Genomic DNA, 26,236 nt, shown 5'->3' with positions numbered 1-26,236 from the left:
ATGATGGATTGATATGCTAATTGGTGGGAAGCAATGGTTAAGGCGAGCTAACCAGCACCTGGATGGCCAGCTGCAGGCTGCTAGACGTAGATGGAAAAGTTCTGACGGAGGTTAGAGTGCCAACCCACTGTAGAGGACTGTGTATTTAGGGGTCCTATAGTTTGTGTAACCAATGGGACGTCGTGTATTTAGTGACGTTCGTAGTGGTCATTTTTAGGGGATGGCTTAGTTGCCCCACCTGATGTTAAGTAACCAATCACTTATTCACACTTTTTTAGACTAGTATGGATCGTATACTTAGATGTTCACTCAGAGCCATTCACCCATACTCATAGGTTTTTGTAGTTTGCCACGTAGGATGACGTTGGTTCATAAGTAGGTAAACGTCATTGATGACAAGTTTTTCTAATAAGATCTCAGTTTTTACTAAGAATGTTTGAGTAAGAGGATCAAGTGATTTCGTTGATGTTGGTTATGCTCCCTGTTTTAGATAATTGATATTAAAACAGTCTTCCTTTTGCCAACTAGTCGTTTCGATTTCTGATGTATGAATACAAATCTGCATCCCATCCATCTCCAGGGTAATTGCTACTCATCTTAAAGGGCTGGGCTATCCAATTTAACTGTACGTTCCTTAAAGTGGGGCCCCCCATCAGCAACACTTTGAGATGGCTGTTGATGCTCCTTCCTTACAAACTCTCAGCAATAAGAGATCATCTTGGCACAGAATGTGCTTTCTAAAAATGGCAATACCTTACCATTACATATCACCAGGATTGATGACAACCCATGTGATTTTGCAAAAGTGACACCAGACGATTTTGGAAAGGTTCCACCAGCCCGCACCGCCCCCTTCTTAAAATCGTTCCAGCACTATTGTTGCCTCCTAGCTCCTAGAGACCCTGTTTGGGCACAATTCACTCAATGGACCTGTGATAAGCCCTGACCGCCCCGCCCTCTATCTGTGAAAGGACCCCACCTGAAATAAGATTAATACAGCATGCCTACTACTTTTGTCATGGTTCATTCCTTAGCTTTTCCACAATTATTTCCAATGTCGTCTGGCAGAGATCAGCACCCAGTAAGGTGCAGAAGATACAGCCAACTTAAGATTGCCGTGTTATTGGACTGCCCACTGTATCCCATTAAACCTCAATCCCAAGGGCGGGGGTTTGACAGCAGCAAAGTGAGAAAGTAAAGTGGTAGCTGTCTGCGGTGCTTTGAGGAGGACAGGTGTTTTGCCTTGTTAAGCCTTTCCATGAATTGCTATGATTTCTAATGTTTGCTATGACTTTCACACCTTGGTAATGCCTTGCTACGCCATGTGATACCAGGATTGTCTGTGCCCTTCACCAACTTCCCATTGAGACCTCTGACTAATCTCTGCACTAATGCTCCAATTGCACATTCCACCACACTATATGAACTCCATCTAAGTCTCCCACACATACCAATTAAACATCTCTCCCAAAAGACATCAAATACCTCCTCAACCAAACCCAGAAAATGCATCCTAGAACCGCCGGCACAAGACCATCCCGTTCTGACAAAAATGCCTCTATGTTCTCGACACAGAACACCTAGAAACTGACCTCCACGCAGAGCTCAGGGTACTTCCAGTCTGCTTGCATCCAGGGACATCATTTCAGCAAAATGCCAGGGGTAGCAGAAGTGACATCACACGACCCATGACCTTTGATGACATCACAGGAAGTGATTTCATTTGACCCCACCCCGAAGTGATATCACAGGAAGCGATGGAACACGACCTGTCACCCCTTGACAAAACAGGAAGTGGCATCACATAACATTGTTCCTGAGTACACTACGAAAAATATGGTTACGATATCACTATAATGTGATATGCATTTCATACAAAAATGGATCTCCATATGTATCGTTAAGATCCGTATGTATAGGCCCATATCACCAAATTACTGTAAATTCAGGCAGACGTCCATGACCAAATGATAACGATGTGTTATTATATAGCACTTGCACTTAAGTGCTTTATATAGAACAAATATACATACAATATCACCCAACCTATGTTGGTACTCATTTATCGACCTCAGAAGGATGAAAAGCTGAGTTCAGGTGTTTAAGAACAGACTAAATCAGTGACTCACCCCCTGAAGTGTGCCTGAAATAAACCTTTAATGAATCTGGCAATTATTGTATAGAATTCCAGAAAGACAAATTATTTGGTATTCCCATTCTTTCTTATTGTCACTTCTGAAAGTGTTAGACTTGTGGAACCCCTGTTCTTTTTTTTTTACGAGGCCTGAACAAGAAAGCCCACGACTCCAGAAGCAAAGAGCCACATGGTGCTGGCCACAGCATGAGCTTGCATTTAAAAAAAATAAAAAATAAAAAATATTTGTTTTACATTCAGTTGCGACCCCTGGTGACCTCTAAATGACGTCCCTGCTTACATCAATACAACAGCAAAGCTATCTTGCATTTTCCCACTCTCTCCGCTAACCTAACCCAGATCTCTTTCTTTCTAATCCATCAGAGCACCCGCAGAACATGAAAATGGCAGCAGAGTTTGGTATAAAACCCAGTAAAATATGATAACAAATCCAACTGTATATTTGAGTGGCAACAGAAACTCAATGAAGCTCATTCCGAGTATGGCAGTGCAGGAAAGAAATGGCAGTAACGGAATTACCGCCACCTTTCCCGCTCTGCCATACTATGTGTATGGTCCTGGAGTGGGGGATTTACCTCCAACATCATGCTGGAGGCAAATCCTTCCGCTTTCTGCTGAAAATTGGCAAAATCAGTGTAATTACCACGACGGTAATTCCGCCAGCTGCAATTCCAGCAACAATTACCCATAGAGTGGAATGGACTCTCAAGAAATGGGGATTAACTCCACCACTGCCACTTGTAATCTGTCGGTAATCCCGGCATACCAAGTGGCGGTAACAGTAATTCCATTGGGCGGTATTTTGGCAAATTTACCAAACCGGAAATCTGCCAGATGTTTGGACTATGACTCCCATGATCCTTCACCATTGAGTATGATGGTAGTTGTAGTCCAAAGCATCTGTAGATGCAAAGGTTGCAGACTCTTGCCCTATGTGACATAATTTCTCACTGTGTCCTCACCTCGTCTTAATCAGCTGGTTGCTTTCTATGTGATTGATCTCGTATTGTACAGCCCACGATGAATGTATGTGCCTCTGTTTATTTATCTATCGATTCATCCCCTGGAATAGTTCTCTGTCTATGATTATTTATGGTCGGATGCAGTGATATAGTTTCTTGCTATGTCCCAGTTTTAGATGCGCTATGCCCGAATTGTACACTTCATCTCCCCAACAGGATTCAGGTGAGGAGTAGGGGTTGCCTCGAAGCAGGAATGAGCCTCGGGCAAGTCATGGGCCTCAGAACAGGGTGGGCCTCGGGTCAGGGATTTGCCTCCAGACAGTTATTCTCCCCCCAGAAAGGGATTTGCCTATAGGACAGAGTTGGGCCACAGAGATGGAATGCGTCTTAGGGCAGGCATGGGCCCCCTAAGTATGGGAGTGGACCTCATGGCATTGTAATGACGATCATAACAATGTTGGCCATTATGCAGAAAAGCATTGCATTTATTAATTTACAGCGCATTTTGCTTCTTAAGCATAACTAATACACAAAAGCCTTTCACGGGCACAACATATTTCACTTTATTTTCCAAAATGAAACATTGACTGAAGAAACAAAATGTGCACTACAGTTGAGGGGCAGAGCTTATGTCTGTGGATCCTCGGGCTATAAACACCCTCAGGGTTTACAGACATACACTATGCACCTGAACTGCAGTCAATATTGAGTAAAGATTCATAAATAAATGCACATTTTTCATACGTATTCTTCACTCACAAAGGTTTTTCTGTTTTTCTCTCAGGCATTAAATGCAAACGACCTTGAACATATCAGCGACTCAGAAAAACGCGTAATATTCTTGTACGACATAGAAAATCAGAAGTACACCTTTGAGTCTGCAATGTACCCTGGTTTTTACATCTGCACCAGCAAAGACGACTCTGAGAGCCCTGTGATGTTGAAAAAAAAACTAGAAGCAGTCACCTTTCAGTTTCTGCTGTCTCTTAAATAGACCGCATTCAGACCCAGGAAACCTGTTAATCCTGCTTATAAAAGACATGGTGTGGATGTTCCGTTTGTCTGAACCTCATACAACATAATCTTTCCACATTGACTCCATCCCTCTAACAATGGCGAGTATCTCGGCCCTCTCTGCCACCTGTGATGTCATTCTTCACACTGGACTAGATCCAGTTTGCCACCAGGCTCCCAGTTCCCACCTTGATGGATGCATATCCTTCATCTCTGCTTGAGTCAAGCAGGTCATGTAGGAACCCCTTTCTTGAAACCCAAAACCGTCGCCTTTGGAACAGGTTAAACATTTTAACAGCAGTATTACTATCCACCCCTATAATTATGGCACGTAAACATATCTAGAGAGAGATCAGGGGCTTCCATGTGACCTTTGCCAAAGCTTCTAGGTCTCAGCCTCACCGCATCTACCAGGAACTTGTGCGCCATTTTTGACAGAGACCTGAGCATGAAAGTCAATGCAGTCTCTAAAAGTGGTGCCTGCTTTCATCTAAAGCAATTTAAAAATACCTGGTGATATGGGTAGCGCCACAATGCACTTATCCATCCCCTCTAGGCTGGCCTTCTCGGACACCTAATAGATAGACTACACTACGGGCAGCCCAAGGCACGAGACGGATTCACTCTACAGCAAGACAATAGCGCCCTGCCTCCTTAGCTACACTGGCTGCCAGTGAAAGAGTGCACCTACTTCAAGAACCCATGTCTGATTGATGGACGTCTCACAGGCCCTGCTTCTGACTCACCTCTGCAGAAAGAGCCAACACCCCATTATTCCTTGGGCCGATCTCAGAGACCCCCATCCTCATTGTCTGCTCAAATTGCACTGTAAACTATCTGACCCATTGCTCCACAGTCAACGCATAAATAATCTAGTAGATAATCCCACCTCTCCACAGCCACTATGAACTGGCTCAGCAGGTAAGGTCTTTGCAAACAGTCACAGTAGAAACAATTCAGTGATAATCCCACACCACCACAGCCACAATGTAAGCAAGCCAGCAGATAATGCAACCACAGACAAGGTGTAAACCATTCTGCAAATGACTGCATCACTTGCAGTCACACATGAACTGATTCAGAAGATAGCCCCACCTTTTCACAGTCACAATGAAAGAATATCCATCATACTCCCTGCTCCACAGGCAAGACAGAAATAACATTCCTGTGGATAATCTCACAGCTCTGCTTCCACTACAGAAACAATCCTGTGGGTAATCACATGCTCCCAACCACAGCGGAAGTGATAGGAATGATAATCACGCTCATGCCCGGCCACGAAGGAAAAGATGCAGAGGACTACCGACCCACTCCTCAGCCAAATTGGGAACTATCTTGGGTGGCAAACAACGTAAAGTAATTCTTTAGTGTCTGAGAAGCGACTCAACTAGGAGAATTATTCGACGGATGAAGCGTCCCTGGAGCAGTTTGTCAATGAAGTTTTAATTTAAATAAAAAGTAATATAATAACAGCAATACTCTATTTCTTCAGCAATAAAACCATATAATGCACAATAGAGTGGGATCATTATTACAACTGACCTATGCCCAGAGCATGTTCCATTAAGTGCTTGCAACAGGTAAGGTAAGTGGTCTTGTAGAGCACCCTTCTGGCTAAAATGTTGGCTTTGCTTCACGCTTCTCTGTAAGAAAGCCGGGTGGGAGGTGTTGGTCAGGTAAGACAGATGCGGAAAACCTGCAGTGTTGCTGGGTACAGATCAGAAGTACTCGCTACCTTGCGCCGATATGAAAAACTGTCTTCTTTGTGATCGGTATGAACGGGCAGAGATTATGCATAAGGGCAGCCCCTAAATTGTGAAGCATTGATAAAGAAAGTGGCTGTTGATAGAAGATGGGTAGGGCAAGAGTCTGTTGCATGCACTAGACCTTGTGTCGTCGTAAAATGGGAGTGAGTGAAGTATACGTTTGCAAGATTTTCAGGGATGAGAGGGGTTATTTGAGGGATGGGAGGAGCCGGTGGTGGGGGGAGGGGTAGAGATATTGGCTCTTACTCGCTGTTAGTGATAGATTTCTGTGAGAGATCCCATTGCAGTTCACTGTCCAGGAGCCAGGTCCACAAATCGCATCAGAGGATTCTGTGAATGGTAGTCCTGAGAGGTAGTCAGAATTCTTAGATTTTTACCTATTGAGCAGTGAGGGGCTTGGTCTGAATGCTGCTCATTAGAAGGAGGCAATGGGTAGCTCTTACAAGTTGATGTGTTGCCTCTGCGCACTGGTCCTTTGTTGGATTTATTCAGCGTAGTGCTCGATTTGGGATGATATCTGTAGGACAGCTTTTAGTTTGTTGCGTTTTTCTATCGGATCTTTCAAGTTGGTTGGTTGAAGAGTCAAGTCTTGATCTTTTTCCTGAACTGCAGCCGATTCACTTCCAGGCGGAGGCATTTAGGTAGGGTGTTCCAGAGTTGTGTGTCCAGAAAGGAGATGCTGTTGTTTCTTATTGCAATTCAGGACTAATGCCAGGGGACAGGGGAGGGGGGAAGTGATGTACATGGGATCAAATCAATAACAAGAAGTGTGGCCAGCAGGCGGCAGATGCAAGGATAAATCCAGACAGCAGGTGTCCAAAAGGCAGGTAGGGGGACTATAGGGTTACCTATACAGACCCAAGTGCAAGGGTTCCCCGGAGGCAGTGCAGGTGTGCAACTGGGCGGCCAGGGACCTTGGCCCGAATCAGAGGGTAGCCAGGTGACAAGGTGCAGTATCAGACAGGAAATCAGCAGGGGAGAGAAAGAGAGAAGCCAGAAGCAAAGAGGAAGGTCTTGAGGTGCTTCCGGAACTAGAGATGGTGCTCAAATTTCAGAGAGGCAGGGAGTCTGTTCCAGAGGGAGGTCCGAGCTGAAGAAAGAGATCTACCACCAACTTGTTGCTTGGAGAAGCGAATGACCCTGAGGGAGTTAGAGGTGGAGGAGCGAAGAGCTCGAGTAGGAAGGTATTTGCAAAGAGAGAGTTGAGGTATTGAGGACCCAGGCTCCAGAAGGCCTTGTGGACAATGCAGAGGGTCTTGAACTTAATTCTTGTAGCCACTGGGAGCCAATGCAGAGATTTCAGTGCTGGAGAGATACGATCCCTAAGCTTGAGGCCAAGGACAAGTCTCACAGTCCTGTTCTGGATGAGTTGCAGGGGCAGAGAGTAGAAGCAGGCAGATTTAGAGATTTAGAAAGAGGCTGTTGCAGTAGTCCAGCCTAGAGAGAACCAGAGCTCTAGAGACAGTGAGCTTCTGGGGGAAGGAGAGGAAAGGAAGAATACCTCTGGGGAGGTGCAGTTGGTAGTTTGACTTCTTAAAGACATCAGAGATGTGAGAAGAAAAGGAGAGTGTGGAGTCGAATGTGACCCTGAGGTTCTTAGCCTCAAAGGTGGGAGCAGGAAGAGGGCCAAGGGAGGCCGGCCAGAAAGTGACAGGAAAGGAGCGTGCAGGTGTGCCGATGAGGAGAATCTCCATCTTACTGGCATTAAGGCAGAGATTGTTGGTGGCACAACACTCCTGGATAGCAGACAGACAGTCAGAGATGAGAGAAGGAGAAGAGGTGGCAGAGGGGAGCCCGAAAACAAGCTGCGTGTCATCCGCATAGCACTGAAAATTGGAGCAGAGAGCAGCAATGCGGTGGGCGAGAGGTGTCAGGGAGAGAGGTTAGACCCCTGGGGAACACCACAGGTAGAGAGTGATATAGAGGAAAGGAAGGACCCAAGTTGGACCTGGGAGGGTCTATTAGAGAGGAACAAGGTCAGCCACGCCAGTGCCTGATCGGTGATACCCAGGTTATCATGGAGACGATTGAGCAGGATGGCATACTTGACCATGTCACAGGCCAAAGAGAGATGAAGTAAGATGAGGACAGAGGGGAGATTAGAATCAAAGTTAGAGAGCAGGTCTTCACGGATGTTAAGGAAAGCAGTTTCCATGCCTGATGGTCATGGAGACAACCAACAGATTCAGTGTGAAGATTGAGCTGGGAGATGGCCAGCTTTTCCAGGAGTTTGCCTAGGAACGGAGTGATAGAGATTGGGCCGATAGTTAGCCGGGCAGAAGGGGTCGGTGGAGGGTTTCTTGAGAATAGGGTGCACAAGAGAGTGCTTCCGGCGGGAAGGGAAGGCTTCAGTGGTGAAGGAGTGGTTGCAGAAGAGCCAAGGCAGGAGCAAGGGTGTCAATGTGGTCCTTGATGGTTTTGGAGGAAAAGGGAAGAACCTGTTTTGATGAGACTTTTTTTTAGATCAGACTTGTCTAGAAACCTCATCAGGGGAGAACAGAGGAAAGGAAGAGAAAGAGGGAGGAGAGGTGGCCACAGAGGGGCTGGAGGTAGAGCAGAGAGTAGAGGGACGAGGAGGAGAGGATGAGAGGGTAGACAGGATGTCCTGGGTTTTAGAGATGAAATGAGAAGCCACGGCCGTGCAGAGGGTCTGGGAGGGGACAGGAGAGGTAGAGACTGCAGCAGGTTTGGCTAGCTCCTTGTAGATTTTAAGAGTTCAGCCAAGTTGTTAGATGCCGCAGAGACGTGAGCTTGGATGTAGGCTCTCTTCGTAGTGCGGACAGAGAGCCGGTATTGCCTTTGGAGCAGGCGGCAGGCCAATTTGTCAGAGGATGCACAAGAAGCTAGCCATTTCCTCTCAGCCACCCTGCACTTGCGTTTAAGGGTGACGAGGTCAGGGTTATACCAGGTGTTGCACTTGGCTTTGGGCTTCAAGCGGATCCTCATGACAGGGGCAAGAACATCAAGAGTATTAGAGATAGAAGAGTGGAGCATGGAAAGGGCTGTGTCAGGATATGAGTCAACCAGGGAGGAGGAGGGGGAGAGAAAGTGGCGGCGAAAGCCACAATGGACACACGCTTGATCTGAACAAGGAGTACCATCAGTAACCCCAGACATGTGTTTGTGTGTTTGCCACAGGGAGCAAGGTCCCATATCTTGATTACTCGAAACCCTTAGTTTTTGGGATATTTAGACATAGAGGGTTTTTCACATTTTTGAAAAGATATAGGTTCAACACTCAGCTGTTAACGGCAGGCCATGCCATTCATTAGCATATACAGAAGGGATAGTCAACTCTCTCTGCACTCCCTTTCCATCTAAGTGCATAGCTGGAGGAAACAGAAAGTCCTCTGCATGCCATGGCATTCAAGGGCAGATATAAGAAGAACCTTCATCTCTCCTCCACAAACTCTGATATTCTTGGGAAGATACAGCCAAAACACACAGCCCTTCTCTCCCATCCCTGCTATTCATGGAAAGACAAAGAAAGGACACTTAGACGTTCTCCAATGGTATTGCTATTACTTGGGAAGATACCAAGAGAACACTCAGTCTTTCTCCAATGTCACTGCTATTCACTGAAAGATACGGACAGATCACTCAGCCTTTCTCCACTGCTGTTGGTGGGCATACATAGACAGGGCACTAATTTCTCCATCAGATCTTCTATTTAAGGGCTTTTTGTCGCGGTCTATTATGCAGTCACGCCCAAGTCTGGGAGCTCCTTTCCCCACAATGAATATGGTGCCCAATAAAGCACTATGTTTTTATTTGTTTCATTTTGGTAAGGCCTCCAACCTGTCTCGCACACAACCCCAACAAATACCTGGAGCCACAATGGACTAGGACCCAGGCTGGTGTGTATTAAGAATATATTCATTAATTCATGTATTTAAACCAAATTTGGCAAACAGATGAACATCAGCCATTAATGCTGTCGCAACACAAAAACAAAATTGACTTCCGTAAAGCACCAACACAGAGATATGCATTCACAATTGATTCCTTTTAAATCACCCACCAATAAAGGAAAATAACAATTCAGCACACACAGTGGTTGCAGATTTTGTTGTACTTTCTCTCAGCAACCCTCACCCTCCAAACATAAATTAGACTTAACTCCTCTGAATGGAAGGCCAGTGGCAGAGAGTTGGAAAACCATCTTTTGGATATTTAGCACAGTTGCAATGTGAGAAAGAAAAACAAATGGGGAAATTCATTTTGCCACACCTAAAAAGAACAGGCAGGGCTTGTGGTTCGGGTCACAATGGGGGCATCGGTTTTGGGATATAAACACAGCTGCAATGTGAAAGAATGAAAAGCAACGGGAAATTTGTTTTGCTACACCTAAGTAGAACAGGGAGGGCTTTGGTAAGAGCACATTGGTTACAAAAGGGCAATTTCGTTTTGCACCTTGCACATGCAAAGGCACTACCAGGCTTCCCCTTCTGATTTAAAATGAAGGGGATCAATGGGAATTTCGTTTTTTACACAATGTAGCCACACGTGGAAACAGGGCTTTTGGGGTTAATTCTTTTGGCAAATAGTTATGTCTATACCAGCTCACAACACACTGGGAAGAGTTTGTTAGTTTTGAATGCCAACAAAGACCACTCATGATTTCTATAGGGGGAATTAATTGATTTACTCTGGTTAAATATGCCAGGGATCTACACAGACAAACAAGACATATTTCTATGGGGAAATAACTAAATCAATGCTTGAAAAATATAGGGCCGACACAATCTATGGCTGGTGGTAGCTCTCACTTACAGAAGAGGCCTGGCACTGGGCATCAGGGAACCGCTGGGACAACAAGGGGATCAGTCAAGGATCTCCTCTGATTCCTCGAGGGGGTCCCAATCATTGTCTATGTCACCTGGTTCCTGTCTCTAATGCAAGATTTAGGCCTCTCTGCTGGGATGTTTCTCCAGATTTCAGCAGCAGGTCGCCTCTTGGAATTATTGGAACAAGTCTAGCTCTAATGCAAACTAATCTACTTATAGGGCAGATGACATCACACATTTGTCATGATTCTCGCGAAAGGGATTGGTGGATTATCACTACCCACCTCCCACCTGTGTGCTCATAGGACAAGGGGGTGGGGTGTGATTTGGGATAGCTGTGGGAGGAGAAAGCTTCATCATCACACTTTGACAGCTGGGCTTGGTCTGCTTTTAGGACACAGAAAGCTCTCAACATGGCAGGTACCCTAAATGTTCAAATCTTTACATGTATGAATATATTTTTGAGAACTACATTTTAAGGCGTGTCATATAAAATTAGTCTGTAATCCACACACCCTTCCTATGCATATATACAGTTTTTCTTCATTTATTCAGGGGCCATACCAGTGAAGAATATGCCCCTTTACAGCCCCCATGTTAAATATGATCTGCATGATCATACCAACTTTCACATCTCTTGGAATCGAGGGAAGGCCCAAATCACATTTTCCGTAATAACTTTAGTTATGTTTATCACACCAAAATCGTTTTAGCATGGTTACAATGGGGTGACTGTCACCTTTAATTACGTGCACGCTGCCCTTTGTATGGGATAAAATGTATTTCTCTCATTTGAACCAAACTGCAGTTTCACTCCCCCTTCACTGGGCCCCAACACTTGCTCTTCCAGTTTAATTTCTCTTCAGGAATGTGACTTAAGTAGAGAGGTCTGTGTTTATGTTAGCTTACCCCTTCAAGGAATGTGAGGCCCTGATAACAGCTCTTTATGGGAATTGTGACCTGGAGGCCACTCCTGCCGCAGAACAGACATGGCTTTATCTGGTCTTCCCCACATTTTTGATCTAAAACATTGTATTTCTTCTATATAGTGACATACTGGCTTTGATTGATGATGACACCCAGGCCCCTCTGTTCAGGGCAGCAGTGAAAGGTCCGGGAAGTAAAGTTTAATTTCTGAATAAATTGCCTTTCATGCACCCAGCCGCAAATTACCTTTTCAACTCACACACAATTGCCATTTTAAATGAGATCTTATAAGGCACACAATGCACAATTTCAAAATACATGCGTATTACTTCTGGAGTGTACATGTATATGAGAACACCATGCCCATGATTGAAAGTCTAGTGGGCATTTCACTTAGCATATTGTCAATTTACAAAAATGACATTCTTACATTTAATTTACATGCAAAGATCTGTTTCATTTGAGCTGTTTGGGGCATAATTCTGGTGTCCCATTGAAGATACTGTACACTGTGGTTTCTTATTTTTGGGCCTGTTTCGGTTCCATAAGCCTCAGGTCTGGCATCATTTCTGTGCTGTCCTTACATTTCGGTGAGTATGCACAAATGACTAAGGTCTCTTTATTTCTGAACTTCAGGGGCTATATTTCAGTACACAAGTCTCTCTTCTCGGGTCTTTGATTAATGAGACACAGAGAAGAGCAAGGAGCGAGTGCGGTGTCCATTTCCTCGTGGCCTGGTTTTGTTTCAGGGATCTCCTTGGGAGCATGTCTGCTCGTTTCCTTGTCCTGAGGGAGTGGCGCGCGGTTCTGCACTCCACTCTTTTCAGATTTTTGTGTTTTGGTCCTGGACCCCTCCCTTCCCGGTAGTTCCACCTGCGACCTATAAAGGCAAGTAGTTATTTAATCTGCTGAGAATAAAGGAGAGGTTAAATATTTCATACAGTACTGCTTTCCCTGGTATCGATGTGAGAATTGACAACACAATAAGTTACATATCACATTTTACGGCATCACAAATTCAGACATGGCAATCACTGCTCTTGGGTACATTCCTGATAAGTATAAGTGGTTTTACTACTTGTTAATGGGTGATCTTCTCAATCCAGGTTTCCATTCTTTACCTTTATTCTTCAGATGGTACCTGGGCTGTACCCTCACTGGGTTCTTCAATTAGTCGCACGTTCTGTCTGGTATGAAGGTGACAGCTTTTCAACTGATTGATATGAACCCATTTCTCTTCAGTTTGTTCTCCTTTAAGGATGTGGATCTTATATGCGATAGGGGAGATTTTATCGCCAATTTCAAAAGGACTGCAACAGGAGGGGAGGAACCTCCGCTCTTTGGTCTGGTTCCTTTGGAAATTGTACAGGTAGACCCTGTCTCCTACCTCATACTCTTTCTTGGTGGTCTTTAAGTCATAGTGGGTTTTCATCCCCTATGCTGACTTCTAAATTTCACTGAGCGTAAGCAAAAGCGTCCTGAAGGTATTTTCGTAAATTCTCAATGTACTCATGAGTCGTGGATGCGTTGATCAGGATCTGCTCTTGAGTTCTGTAGAGCAGATGCTGGGGTAGCACCATTTTTTGTCCAGTCATGAACTCAAATGGTGACATTTTTGTCGAAGAAGATGGTGTAGACCTAATGACCTTCAGGACAAGCAGTAATCGGCTGTCCCAACTAGGTCCAGTGTCCGCCACAAACTTCTTCAAGATGCCCACAATCGTTTTATTGTACCTCTCAACTCCCCCACTCGAGGCTAGGTGGTAGGTAATGCAGGGTTTTCTCTTTACTCCGGTATCTCCCACATCTTTGCCATTACCTCACTGGTAAAATGACTTCCTCGGTCCAACTCAATCCTTTGGGGAAGGCCGAAATGCCAGAAGATGTGATGATCATTAGGGCGGCAGCTGTTTCTGCCTTGCAATTTGGGGCCAGGAGACATTCCACCCACTTGGTAAACAAGCATGTCATGGTCAACATGTACTTGTTTCCTCTAGAGGAGCAAATCACTGGCCCAATGAAATCGACCTGCAAATCCAACAAAGGCAGTGTCATTCCCCTTTTCTCTAGGGGAGCTTGATGTGTGAGGGAATGTGGTTGATACTGAGCACACACAAGACACCCCTTCAAGTATAGGTCGAGGACCAGACCCATGTGTGGCCAGTATGCAACCTTGTCGCATCATGGACGTGACTTAACATCAGGCTTCGGAATGTGGTAGGTACCACCCACTGGTCACATCCAGATATGGATCTCGGTACCAACAAACCGTCTTAGATTCAGGACATTTTGGAAAACCTCATCAACACATGGAGATCCTCTTTCCGGCATAATCAGATTTGGTCAGCGGAAAATTTATGGGCTCTTCAATATTTTGAGAACATTTCCCAATAATCGGGTCCCCTTTTTGTGCCATGATAAAATCCGCATCTGGGGTTTCCTTACTCCACTGGCCAATTGAGAGTTCATTTTGGGCATGTGTTTGGGACCTGGTGACAGCAGCAACCTGGATTTCCCCCAACAGGGATTCTGTTTCTATGAGATCCCAGTGCATGGCTCTGGTTTTGGCTAACTGGTCAGCCAAGTAATTTCCAGTTTTGTCCGGTCCCTCTATTCTGGAGTGACCTCTGATCTTTTTCCAATAGATGGTCATCTCATTAGAGGTGACCAGATCATCAATTGCTTGGATTAATTTCCCATGTTTGAGCGGTTAGTTATTCACACACAGCATGCCTCTATTTTTCCAATTAATCAGGTGCTCCACAAACCCATTCCTGACATCATCTAAATCCGTGATTATGACTAGTTCTTTGAGTTGGTGTTGCACGGCAGTGAGGATGGCTTGATGTACGGCCATCAACTCTGCCACCTGACTACTTCGGGGACCTATTTTGTACCCAGTAGAGGACTCTGGGGCATCATTCACCCAGGCATTCCCATTACTAGCCGCTAGGTCTTTTTCCCCATGATTATCAACATGGTAGGAGCATCCATCCACATAAATTGTGCATATCCCCTGGCACGTGTCTTCCTCATAGACTTTGTGCGGGGAAGTAAGGTACGCCTCCATATTGTCTTCCGTCTTTAGACTTTCGTCCTTGAGACAGTTCTTTTGAGCACAGTCATGCAAGTCAGCCAAACCTTGTGCTAGGGGACTCTTCTTGTTTTGGCCATATCTGACCTCCACAGGAAAGCTTTGCATGGACAGAATCCATGGAGAAATTCTGGAATTACTCACGTTCTCTGTTTTGGATTCAGTCACTTTGGAAATAATGTAAGGGCTGGTGAGGAATCTCGACAATGATGTGCTCCCCTTGGATGAACTGACAGTAATTCTGAAGCACCGTTGCCAGGAGTGCTTTTTTGCAATCGTTGAATGTTTCCTCTACAGAGGACAAAGTCTTGCTCGCGTACACGATTATTTTGTTGACCTTGTCATGCTTTTGGTATAATACTGCTGTTAAGGGTTAAGCCAAACAAGGTGCTTCTTTTTAGTTGTTTTACTACCTCATATTGTTCTGGACCCCACTCCCACGTGACCCCGGCCTTTAATAAATGGACCAAGGGTCGCGTGACCTCTGCATAGTCCTCTATGAACTTCCTACCATAAATAGTGGGTCCAAGAAGGCTTTGTAGTTCTTGCAGAGTAGTACAGACTTTTAATTTCAATAATGCTTCCATCTTTTTTGCCTGGTGACTGAGACCTTCATGGGTTATTTCATGCCCTAAGAAGTTCATGCAGGTCTTACACCACTGTGCATTCTGAAAGGACAGTTTTGCTCTGGCTTTCTGCAACTGGGTCAGAACATAGCGTATTTCAGCTGTATGTTCCTCCACAGTTGAGCTTTTGATTAAGATGTCATCTACATGGGCTAGGTTTCCCGTTTCGCCCAAGTCAGGCATGGCCTTATGTAGGAAAATGTAAAATTTGTTGCCAGAGTTTATGTATCCAAAAGGGGGTTGGGTCCATGTGAACTGCTTGCCACCGAAAGTAAAGGCAAGCTTGTACTGGTCATCCCTACTCACGGGTACTGTCCAGTTACCGTTGGTCAGGTCAATGGCGGTATACACTTTTGACACTTGGATCTGGGTCAGTCCCTGGTCGATGTAGGGAAGGTAATGACAGTAGAAGTCAGTGGGCTTCCACTACTTGTCCATGCCCTAGGGTCTATAACACAAAACAGACAGCAGTTGTTTCATTAAAAAAAAATATTCCTGGCTCTAAGCCCCTATTGATAACTCTCTGGCACTGTGTTTAGATACCTCATACCCCCATAGTGTGGTACAACCATCCCTAGGTGGCAATGGTGTACCGCCTGCAAAATGGGTGTAGAGATCCTTACACTAAGCTCTCTCGGCCACTCACTGCAGACACTCCATTCACTTGTTCAGCTTCTGCCTTTGCTCCTCTGTCTCACATGCATAGCGAGATTGATTCATTCTTCATCCATCTGCTTAAAGCCTGGAAATACCTTGGATTTTGCAATTCTGGCGGTATCGTCCAGTTGGGTGGAGAGATCTCTTGTGATGGTGTTGGCCTGGACATGAAGTTTCAAGGATGGGAGGTAGTCACTGTTGACTTAAAATACCACCTCATCCTTCCTGATGTCATAGGTTACCTCTTCCCCCCCATAAGGGCATGAGGAGTACATCAATAAATTCCCCCCTTGCTGGGTAAAAATCTTTTACGGAGGGATATCATCATCACATTTGTAACAGTCATCTAGAATTGGTCCCATGATTTCATTACCTAAGTCAATAGAATAATGTTGGGCATCAACTGACATTTCAATAAAGGTGTCTGTGCCCAAAGTGATACTTCTAGGGTTGCTGTTATCCACCAATATTCAAATGGTGTCATGTTCTAGGTCAACTAGTGGTGTCGGATGTAAATACAAACTTTGCTGTTGTAGGTGATAATTCAAATTTATATAAGCGTCCTTGTTTTTGAGGTTCTGTCCTTGCTTAATTTTTAGGGGAATTGTGAATTGTTGTACCTGTCCTGGGATTGTGAACTCTTACCCCATTTGAAGTTCAACCACATATGGAAGCAATTTAGCTGACCAAAATGCTTTCTCAGTGTTGTCAAAGCCCATGGGGCTACTCCCAGTCGGGACCAGGCTTTGTAATTAATTAGGTCCAAATTAATTGCAAATCCATTGCAAATGTCACTGCCTAAGTAAAAGGCGGAAGGGACAACTGTCACAACCTAACAATTATGTTCTATGCTTTTGTGTTACTCACCGCACCTATACTGCTAGGGTGATGTCGTCTCGGGGTAGACGAAGAGCCACAGAGCAGATTTCAAGAGCGAGCTTGATTCGAACCGATCTCCCAGAATACAAGCCTCCTCAACTTGAGGGAACTCTTTTTTACAATACACTCCTCTGCTGTTTATAGAAGCCAGACAGAGGAGTTGGTCCCACAAAAGAGCGGGGAACACGTGCACCGCTTATACCAATGCTGAAAAAGAAACAACAAGCGTTAATGGTCTGAACACCAATAAACACAGGTAATCTCACAACAGAGAGGACAAGTACCTTGATGTTATCTTGCTAAGGACAGGATTCCCAAACCTATACAGACAATTAGTAATTAATACTAGGTAGACAGGAGAGATCTGACACCACCTCACCTCTAGTCAGTGTTTGATTCTTACCACCAGAATAACTAGGACAAGGAAGAACCAGAGGCTAACAACGGTGGGAGAAAACAATAAACAGGAAGGTTAGTTTAGGATACTATCCCGAGCGGCATGAGAGACGCACTGGTTAAAGGGTGGTGCACTAATCAGCAGAGCGTTCAAAGTGAACTTATTTCCAAATCATAGTTGTAGTTCTTTAATGAAGAAAGTTCGGTATACTGACAGTAAAAAGTAATATGTATAAGGTATTCCAAGGTAAGTGGTTATTGCAAGGCGTTATGGTACTGGTAGTTCAAGAGCACTGATATGTAGGAGAAGGTTGAATGATAGCAGTATTTAGATATACAATTGGTTCCCAGAAATGACTCAGTGGGCTTACCGTAGCAAGAAGAACTGAAGGTGCAGAAGTTGCAGCTGCGCCAGAGATGTCAAACAGCAACACTGAACTCCTGCCGGAAGCTGCGAATGGACGGGAGGCAGGACTTGGAGGGGAGAAGGCTGGAGTAGGAGAGGAATCCTACACAGGTAATCGTAATGGAAACTATTTGAATAAACAGATCGAGACAGTCTGAGGTCTGTTACCAGGAAAGCGAATCTTAGTAAAATTGAGAGGCAAGGTCAGGTCCACAAACGAAGCAGGAATCAAAGCCGGATATTCACAGAAAGTTCCAAACAAGGGCGAAAAGTAGTTCATCAGAGAAATGGGATTGAACACAGTAACTTCAATTAGAAGCACCGGAACACAGGAAGGGAAGATTATTTAACTCCCTGCAAGGGCGAAGACAAAGCATAAGCAGGCCGTCTAAGAGTATGTCGTTTCCTCACGTGACTCGAGAGGAATGCCTTAATTGTCAATCTCCATGGCAACCTCGATTTACTCCACATGAAAGAGCTGCCAGACCGGAATATGCTGCAGAATCGTTGTCCGCACTTGGATGCTTTCCGAGGTTGCGGGGTGGCAACAGACCCGCGCATGACATTTTGTCACCAATGTAAATTTTTTGCATGAACCTGCCAGGCAGGAGATATTTGGAATTTTGAGTTTCCAGTCCCACTTCCCACTTATCAATCAACTTAAACATGAGAATGGACTGATCTTTTGGGAGTTTCCTGAATAATGCTTTGCTGATGAAGCTTCTTCCATTATTTAGGCATACTCTGATGAGAACAGGCTCCCCCCCTCTTTTACCTGATTGGGGAAAAACAACTGTTCACCGTTTCTCTGGATGTCGGTCAAACTTTAAACTGGTTTTTCATCACCTTTGATCATGGGATGTGAGATTTCTTCTGATTGTCGATTGATATACAATTTGAAGGTATTTCCTTCCAGTGTGCAATGCCACTTCAAACTGGGAGGAAGGTTAATTTTCAAAAATCGAAAAGAGTTCCCATGACCAGGTAGTTCTCCTACAGATATGACAGTGACAGGGAAGCGGCCAGTGTAGAGCATTGGAGTGTGGCTCTGCGTGATTGGAGCTGGTGCGGCTTGACGACCAGACGCTTGCTGGGTCCTTTACTCTGAACCTGTGGAAGCTGCAGAGGCTGCGAGCTTCGTGGCATGGCGTTGAGACTGCGAGCCGTGCTGCGCTGAGTATACCTGGAAAAACATTGGCGGGCAGCCTGCGAGTTGGGCAGGGGCAATTGTGAGCCCTAAGACCCACGGACCCACAGAGCCTTGGGAGTTGAGCCCTGAGAGCCGCTGACGAGGTTGGCGGAGACGCCTCGTTTATTACGGCGTTAGTGGCCGGTAGGCGGTGTGGCTGTGCTCAAGGAGCAGAGAAGGAGCGGAAGGTACAGGCGGGGGTTGGGGGGCAACACTGACGAGTGGGTGTCTGATCGTCTGCTCGGTGCTGGCGGTGATTTGGCTGCCTGCCTCTCTTCTCCCTTTGCCCATCCCATTAGCATTTGCTGGTGAGCGGGGGAAAGTATCTGGGAGACTGTGGGCGGAATGCCTTTGATCTCAGATTTATGACATACCGTGCGGTCCTACACCCTTTGGGGGGTAATTGGTGAGGGGGCTTGCTGCTCTGCTATTGGGTTGACACCAAGCGTGATACAGCAACTGGAGGAGTGGGGATTATTAGGCTGCCATAGTGAGCATTAGTGGAAAGTAAAACTCTAAGTAGTACTCCCCCCTGGTAGTGGCTGGGATTGCAATGCCAGTGGGAAGAGGAGCTCCTAAGATCGATATCATCTCCGTAATTCAAGAACACAGCTAGATAAGGAGAGGGTGGAAGAGATAACCATGACGAACAAGACCAAGACTAAAAAGAAAAATAGGAAACCTATGGTAGCAGGTCAAGGTACAATAACAGGTTTTTTTCCACCCAACCCTCCAGCTGATATTAACCTAACTATAATAGAGGAAGACGAGGTACTCAAAACTAGAAGCAGTGTGCTAATGAGCTCATTTAACCATGAGGATATTGACAACAACTCATTGTTGGAATTGTGTTTAAGCATACAAAAGGAGATGTCCTCACAAACTCGATTGACAGCAGAAAATGGAGGACGGCATCAGACAGCAAGTGTAATGTTTGCGTTGCCTGGTTTACCTATGTCTACAGAGAGTATAGGGAGACTATCAGCCTCCCCGAACCTCGTGATGACCTCCATGGAGGATGCACCTGATAAAGAAATAGAAGAGCTGGGCTGTCAAACAAAAATGACAAATGAGATCGCGGAGCTCCGGTCTTCAGTAGCGACATTACAATTTGCACTTAAGATCCTTTTACAAATGTCTGGACGTATCTTGGCTAATACCGAGTCTTTGACCGTGCCACATGAGCATACGGTAAAGGAAAGTGAAGAGATTGAAGCCAATTTTACGGAAGCAATACAGATAGCTAAAGAATATGAAGAACAACTAGTTAAGGAAACTGAAACAATAATCCCTACAGAGGTGGAAGAACAATCAGATAAAGAGACGGAGACACATTATGAGCATAGCTCGCATGTCTTCTTCTCGTGGAAACAGCGAAGATTGGCAAAGAAAGCTCAAAAGCTCACCAAATTGAATACTCAACCGGTGTTGGTAGAAGACTCACCTGTTTTCGAATTGCGTTCCAAAAAAGCAAGGAAAAGAGCGATTAAAGCTAGGAAAAAGAACCTACCAGCTAATGGTCAGCTTACTAGCTGGCTATGTAAGGAGCCAGAAACGATGAAAGCGGTGGATGAAGAAGAAGAAGGTCCAGAGATTGTCGACCAAGAAGAAGACATAAGAGAAATAGGGTCGCCTGAACAATTTATGAAAAATCTGGATGAAGGAAAAGCAATGAGAACACCGGTTAAGTTGATTGTAAATCAGGAAGACCCCCCAGACAACAGGGTGTGCCTGATAAAGAACTTGTATGAAAGTGGTAAAAATAAATGGCTAACACGCTCAGAGCTACTAACTAGGCTTAACTGTGTTCCCCAACATCGAGTGTTAACATCGGAAGATTTTCTGTTTGTCGAGCCGTTGAGCGGCCCTAATCCCAATGTCTCTGAGCTGGTGGTCGGTCAAAAGGCTGAAAAAAAAATCTCGAATAACAAAAATCCCGAAAAAAAAGGCCGAAAAAAAAAATATCAAATTTCTTTTTTTTTATATATATGTATTTTTTGGGTCAGGTAAGTAAAAAAAAGGGTTAAAATAAAAAAAAATAGAAAAAAGGGGGGTTAGGGGGGCACCCCCCCATTTCGAGAAAAAAAACGTCATAAAAAAAATTCGCTATTTTTTTTTTCGGCCTTTTTTTTCGAGAATTCTTTTTTCGAGATTTATTAATTCGGTATTATGACCATAAACCGAGCTGGTGGTCGGTCAAAAGGCCGAAAAATAAATCTTGAATAACAAAAATCCCGAAAAAAAGGCCGAAAAAAAAAATATTGCATTTTTTTTTTTTATATATGTATTTTTTGGGTCAGGTAAGTAAAAAGAGGGTTAAAATAAAAAAAACAAATAGAAAAAAATGGGGGTTAGAGGGGAACCCCCCATTTCGAAAAAAACGTCATAAAAAAAAAATTCGATATTTTTTTTTTCTGCCTTTTTTTTCGAGATTTTTTTTTCGAGATTTATTAATTCGGTATTATGACCATAAACCCTCTGAGCTACATTGCAAATTTTTAGCTACAGCAAAGTTTATCCGAAAATATAAAGAATGTCTGAGAACAGTGGATATCGAAATTGATGTGGACCTGAATGAAAGAGATCCGAACGCTGTTCAAGAACAATTGATTACCCCAGAAAGTGTAACAGATAATGTTAAGACTTTGGAAGGGAATAAGCTTGAACTTGCTGATGCGCAATTAGTTTTAAAATGGTTGTTGGATTCATTGCCAGGGGTTTTGAAGAACCACTGAGATTTTACTGTTTTGTCTTGGAACTGCCGTGGTTTCACACATCTATTAAGAACTGAGGGATCTACTGCCCTTTTAGCAAATTATAGCTGCTTTTGCCTACAAGAGACATGGGCAGTTGACCCCTTGGTATTAGATGGCTTTGTTGTTCATCAAGCATTCGCAAAAAGGGGCACAACAGGTCGCCCATATGGGGGACTACTTATAGGGGTGGCAAATGCATTAGTCTCCAAACGGTTATATGGTTACTTAGATGATTACCTTATTGCGGTGGAGGTGGAGATAGGGAGAGAGAGTAGCCTTGAAAGATTTCTACTCATTAGTCTCTATAACCCTCCGGGTGCTGTAGTTAGGGATCAAATCCAAGAAGCACTCCATGAATAAATGACAAGCTGGATGTTACATTCAGGGAACGCAGCAGTAATCGTCTTGGGGGACTTTAATTGCCATATGAAGGGTGATGGAAGTGGTGCGCAGTATCCAAAATTAAAGGAGAAATGTATTATGACACATGCGAAAAAGAGTGGGGAAGGACAGAGTTGGATTAGTCTGTTTGACTGTTGGGAATTAGAAATGATAAATGGACGTACTATTAGCGATTCCCCAGGTAAACATACATGGTCCAATGGTGTCTCCTTGAGCACGCTGGACTATATTTTCATGAGCCCAATATTACTACAACAAGTGATGGGCATGGAAGTGATTAATAACAGCTGGAGCGATCATGCAATCCTCCGGTGCGTGCTCAATATCACTAGGGACCCTACCCCTCAGTCCAACATGGGTAATATTAAAGTAAATAATACTGGAACACAAATAAGATGGTCAGACAAGAACATAAGATTAGCAACTGAATCACTGATCCATTTTGATACTTTAAATTCTTTGGATTTTGAGGGAATGAACATTAATGCCACTGAAGATTGGATCTTGGCCTTTTCTGGCAAACACGCTTCCAGCCCCATGGGAGCAATGCTAAGAACTGAAGGTAATATGAGACCCTTTAATAAAGAAATAAGAGATGCTAAGAGGGATCTCAGAGCCGAGCTTCGTAGAATGAAGGTTATGAAATTACCTATGCCACAATATGGCGAATTGACTAGGAAAATAAAAAACAGATATAGGTCAACTATTAAGAATATTAAAAAGGCTGAGAAAAACTGCTCATACCAACGAATGGTTCAGACAATTGGGTCTAGACACTCGCGTAGCATATGGGCATTGCTAAGCGAGGCTAAGGCAAAGAGCAAAGGCCAACTAGTCAATCCCATAAGTGCGGCAGTATGGGTAGAATTCCTAGAAACCCGTAACTTAAAAAGACAGGTAGATAAAGTTATGCCAGAAAGACGGACGCCACCGGAGCCTCCGTTTGAATTATTATACGAGGCGATATATAGTAAAATCAAAGAGTTGAAAGTCTCAAGAGCCCGGGCCCTAACGGACTGTCAAACGCCACCATTAAGAACTACCCTGACTTCTGGACTAGCCTGTTTATTATTTTGTTTACGAAGATCTTGGCAGTAGGGGAAATTCCTAATACTTGGCAAACAGCGATCCTGATTCCTATTTTTAAAAAGGGAAACCGATTAGATCCCCATAACTATAGGTTATTGTCTATGTTAGACATTACTGGAAAACGGTTTGCTTCATTACTGCTTAGCGAAATCCAGAAGTGGGTAGATGAAGCTAACATTCTGTGTAAATTTCAGAGTGGATTTCGACGGGGCTATTCTACAACACATAATCTGATAATGAAGGATATTCTGCGGGCTAGAGCATGCATGAAAGGGCAGCCTCCTTTGTACGCATTATATATTGATTTTAAGGCAGCATTTGATACTATCCCTAGAGACCGGTTATGGGTGAATCTCAAAAGTATGGGCTGCCCTGAAAGGCTACTTTACTATCTTAGACTTTTGCATCTAAACACCTCAGTCCAACTTAAATTAGATCAGGAAGGCCATCTGACTAGTAGGGTGTTGCAGAATAGGGGGGTGAAGCAGGGGTGCATTACGGCCCCATTGGTCTATAACCTGTATGTCCATGATATACCAATGGTCCTAGCATCCGTGGAAAACTGTCCCCCTAAAGTTGGAGAATCCCCTTGTGTGGTTCTAGCCTACGCAGATGACCTGGTTATACTAGATAATACCATAAGCGGACTACGAAGGTCGGCCATAGCATTATGGGAATATGTTAATAATAATGGCTTTGACCATTAATTTAGAGAAAACTAAAGTTTTAAGATATACCCATAAAAGAGTTTCCCGGGTCAACCTTGTGGTGGGCAATACTACTAATCTATACGCCCCTTCGTATTGTTATCTAGGGGTAGAATTTGAACCTGATGGGGATTATACATCTTGTAGGCAAACACGTACCATCAGAGCTGCCCAAATTACGGCCTTAATGGCCAATTTCACTCGGAAACAGGGTAATTTCACTCTGTGGGCAACACGTCAACTGTATGTACAAGCATTCATCCCTATGATTACCTATGGGCTGGAGGCTTTGTTAACCTTCGATCTGACTTGGTTACAAGTCATTGAAGGTACATTTTGGATCTTAGGGCTCCCTCCTGGTGTACCGATGGCCATTGTAAGATTAGAATTAGGACTTCCCTCTCTAAAAGCAGTGGTGTTAAAAAAGAGAGCCGTGTTCTTTTTAAGAATGATGAGCAATACCTCCAATACCCTATTAACTGCAGTTCATCAGGAATTAAATAAAAGTTTCAGCATTGGTAAATTATACGAACCTATGATGAAATATCTAGCTGAGATAGGTTGGAAACATATAGGAGCTAGTATCTCAACACCGGTTATCAATGCACTGGGAAAGAAAGTTGACAGGTGGGACTGGCTTGAGAACTTTACTCATTTAAGTACATTGAAGAATTATCATTTTGTTCAAAATAGAAACTATACTTTCATGCAACCACAGACCTATTTGAACCTTTGTCCAGCTAGAAAACTTAGACGGTTCATCATTCTTCTCAGAATGGAACAGTTACCAACTATGATGATCCTGGGGAGCAGATTTCAGATGCCTATTAAGGATCGTACCTGCCGTCTATGCAAACAAATGGACAAATTGGAAACAGCTAGACATTTATTAACTGCTTGCCAAGAAATGGACAATACTGTTCATCTATTGCTTGGTAAATATGTTCACAATTTGGAATTTCTGAAAGAGCCATCATTCTGGTACTATTGTACAAATTCAGGGAACATGTGTTTATTAATTGCCCTCTACAATGTATGGTTAAAGGTGGAATCTAAGATAGAAATGGTAAAGCGAGATATGGATTTGAAGGAGACAAATATGACGAACACAGGGGATGAGAGTTGGATCTGTGACAATGCTTGAGATGTGATGTAAACAAAGACTGTTGGTAGGGTGTGAAGCTAATTGGCTATTTAGTAGATGTAGGAATTATTGTATAATTGTGTGTGATACCTTTGCATAATATGTGTAAAGTTTGAGTTTTCTCAGACTAAATCACATTAAATAAATAAATAAAAGATATGACAGTGATGTCTGGAACTTGATTGTTCCTAAAGTGAAATTCTAGTTGGTCAGACCATTGTTCAATCAGGTGGCATGTGCCATTTAAACTCACATAATTTGTACTTTGTTTCAATTTGATTGGCAGGTTAGTCTGAGTCCAGAGGACCTTGTTCGACCAGTCAATCAGGGGTGATAACCTCCAGAGGAGGGGAGTCCCCAGTAGACAAGGTGTGCCCTCTGTGCTGGGGCTATCACTGGGTGTTTCACCCTATGTCGCCCAATTTTTATCTCCAGATCTGCAGTTCCTTCGATGGAAATGTAATTTCCATCAAAGTTTTGGAGTTGTCCAGGAAGAGGCGTGAGGGGAATTTGGTGACTCTCCCCCCTTCCTGAATCAATTTGGTCAAAGGCCTTTTTGGACAGGAGGGTGGCTTGGGATCCCGTATCCATCAGCGCTGATAATGCACATTGTCCCTGTACCTTTACGGAGGCATAAAATCTCCCATCTCTCTCTTCAGCTTGTCAGTAAATTTTTTCATTTTGAACTCCGACACTGTGTGATCTTGGACAGTTTTCTGTGTCGAAGTCCGGGAACATGTAAAGAAAATTTGGCAACCAGATATCTGTGGGATTGGGAAATCCCCTTTTTCCCCTGATTCTTTGCTGTCGCCCTTTTCTCGAAGAGTTACCCGAACCTGTTTGGGGGAGGATCCCTCATTGCTTTCAGGGTCATCTGGGTGACGTTGTTGCAGTTCAAGATTTTATTGCTCTGGGTCAGTCTCCGTACTTACCCAGTCTAAGTTAGGGTCTTTTGGGACCCATTTCTCCTTGGGAGGGATCTCTCCATCCCTGAAAGAGAAGATTGTCTTCCCTGAATCCTCCTGGATTCTTCCCCTTCAAACGGGATGATGCAGGCTTCCTCCACAAAATGAGTTTTCTTTGTCCCTTGATTTCTCCTACTTACCCTCTGTTCCCTAGGTTCCCACTTTTCGGGGGTAGGAGACTGGTGTTCAGGTTCAGAGGTTTACAGGGGTTTTGCTCTAATGAGAAAGGAAGCTTCCTCTAGGGCTTCGCATCTCCCCTCCCCTCGGCCCCCCTGATCTGGAACCTGTGGCTTGTCAGGGTTTTCTTCCCGTTAT

The 26,236-nt window shown here is 44.2% G+C and overlaps 1 protein-coding gene across 1 annotated transcript in view; it reads left to right on the top strand.

Annotated features, from left to right (window-relative positions):
• Positions 1–5,646, top strand: part of LOC138492985 (uncharacterized) — a 174,504-nt gene extending 168,858 nt beyond the window's left edge. The window contains exon 7 of the mRNA XM_069620253.1: positions 3,902–5,646. Within this exon, the coding sequence (XP_069476354.1) occupies positions 3,902–4,111 (210 nt within the window). The 3' untranslated portion in view covers positions 4,112–5,646. The remainder of the gene's footprint in view (positions 1–3,901) is intronic.
• The last annotated feature ends 20,590 nt before the right edge of the window (positions 5,647–26,236 follow it).

The sequence above is a fragment of the Ambystoma mexicanum genome, chromosome 10 (assembly GCF_040938575.1).
Source record: "Ambystoma mexicanum isolate Mex_15411 chromosome 10, UKY_AmexF1_1, whole genome shotgun sequence".
NCBI lineage: Eukaryota > Metazoa > Chordata > Amphibia > Caudata > Ambystomatidae > Ambystoma > Ambystoma mexicanum.
Note: the sequence above shows the minus strand (reverse complement) of the source record. Positions and strands in the feature narration are given on the sequence as shown.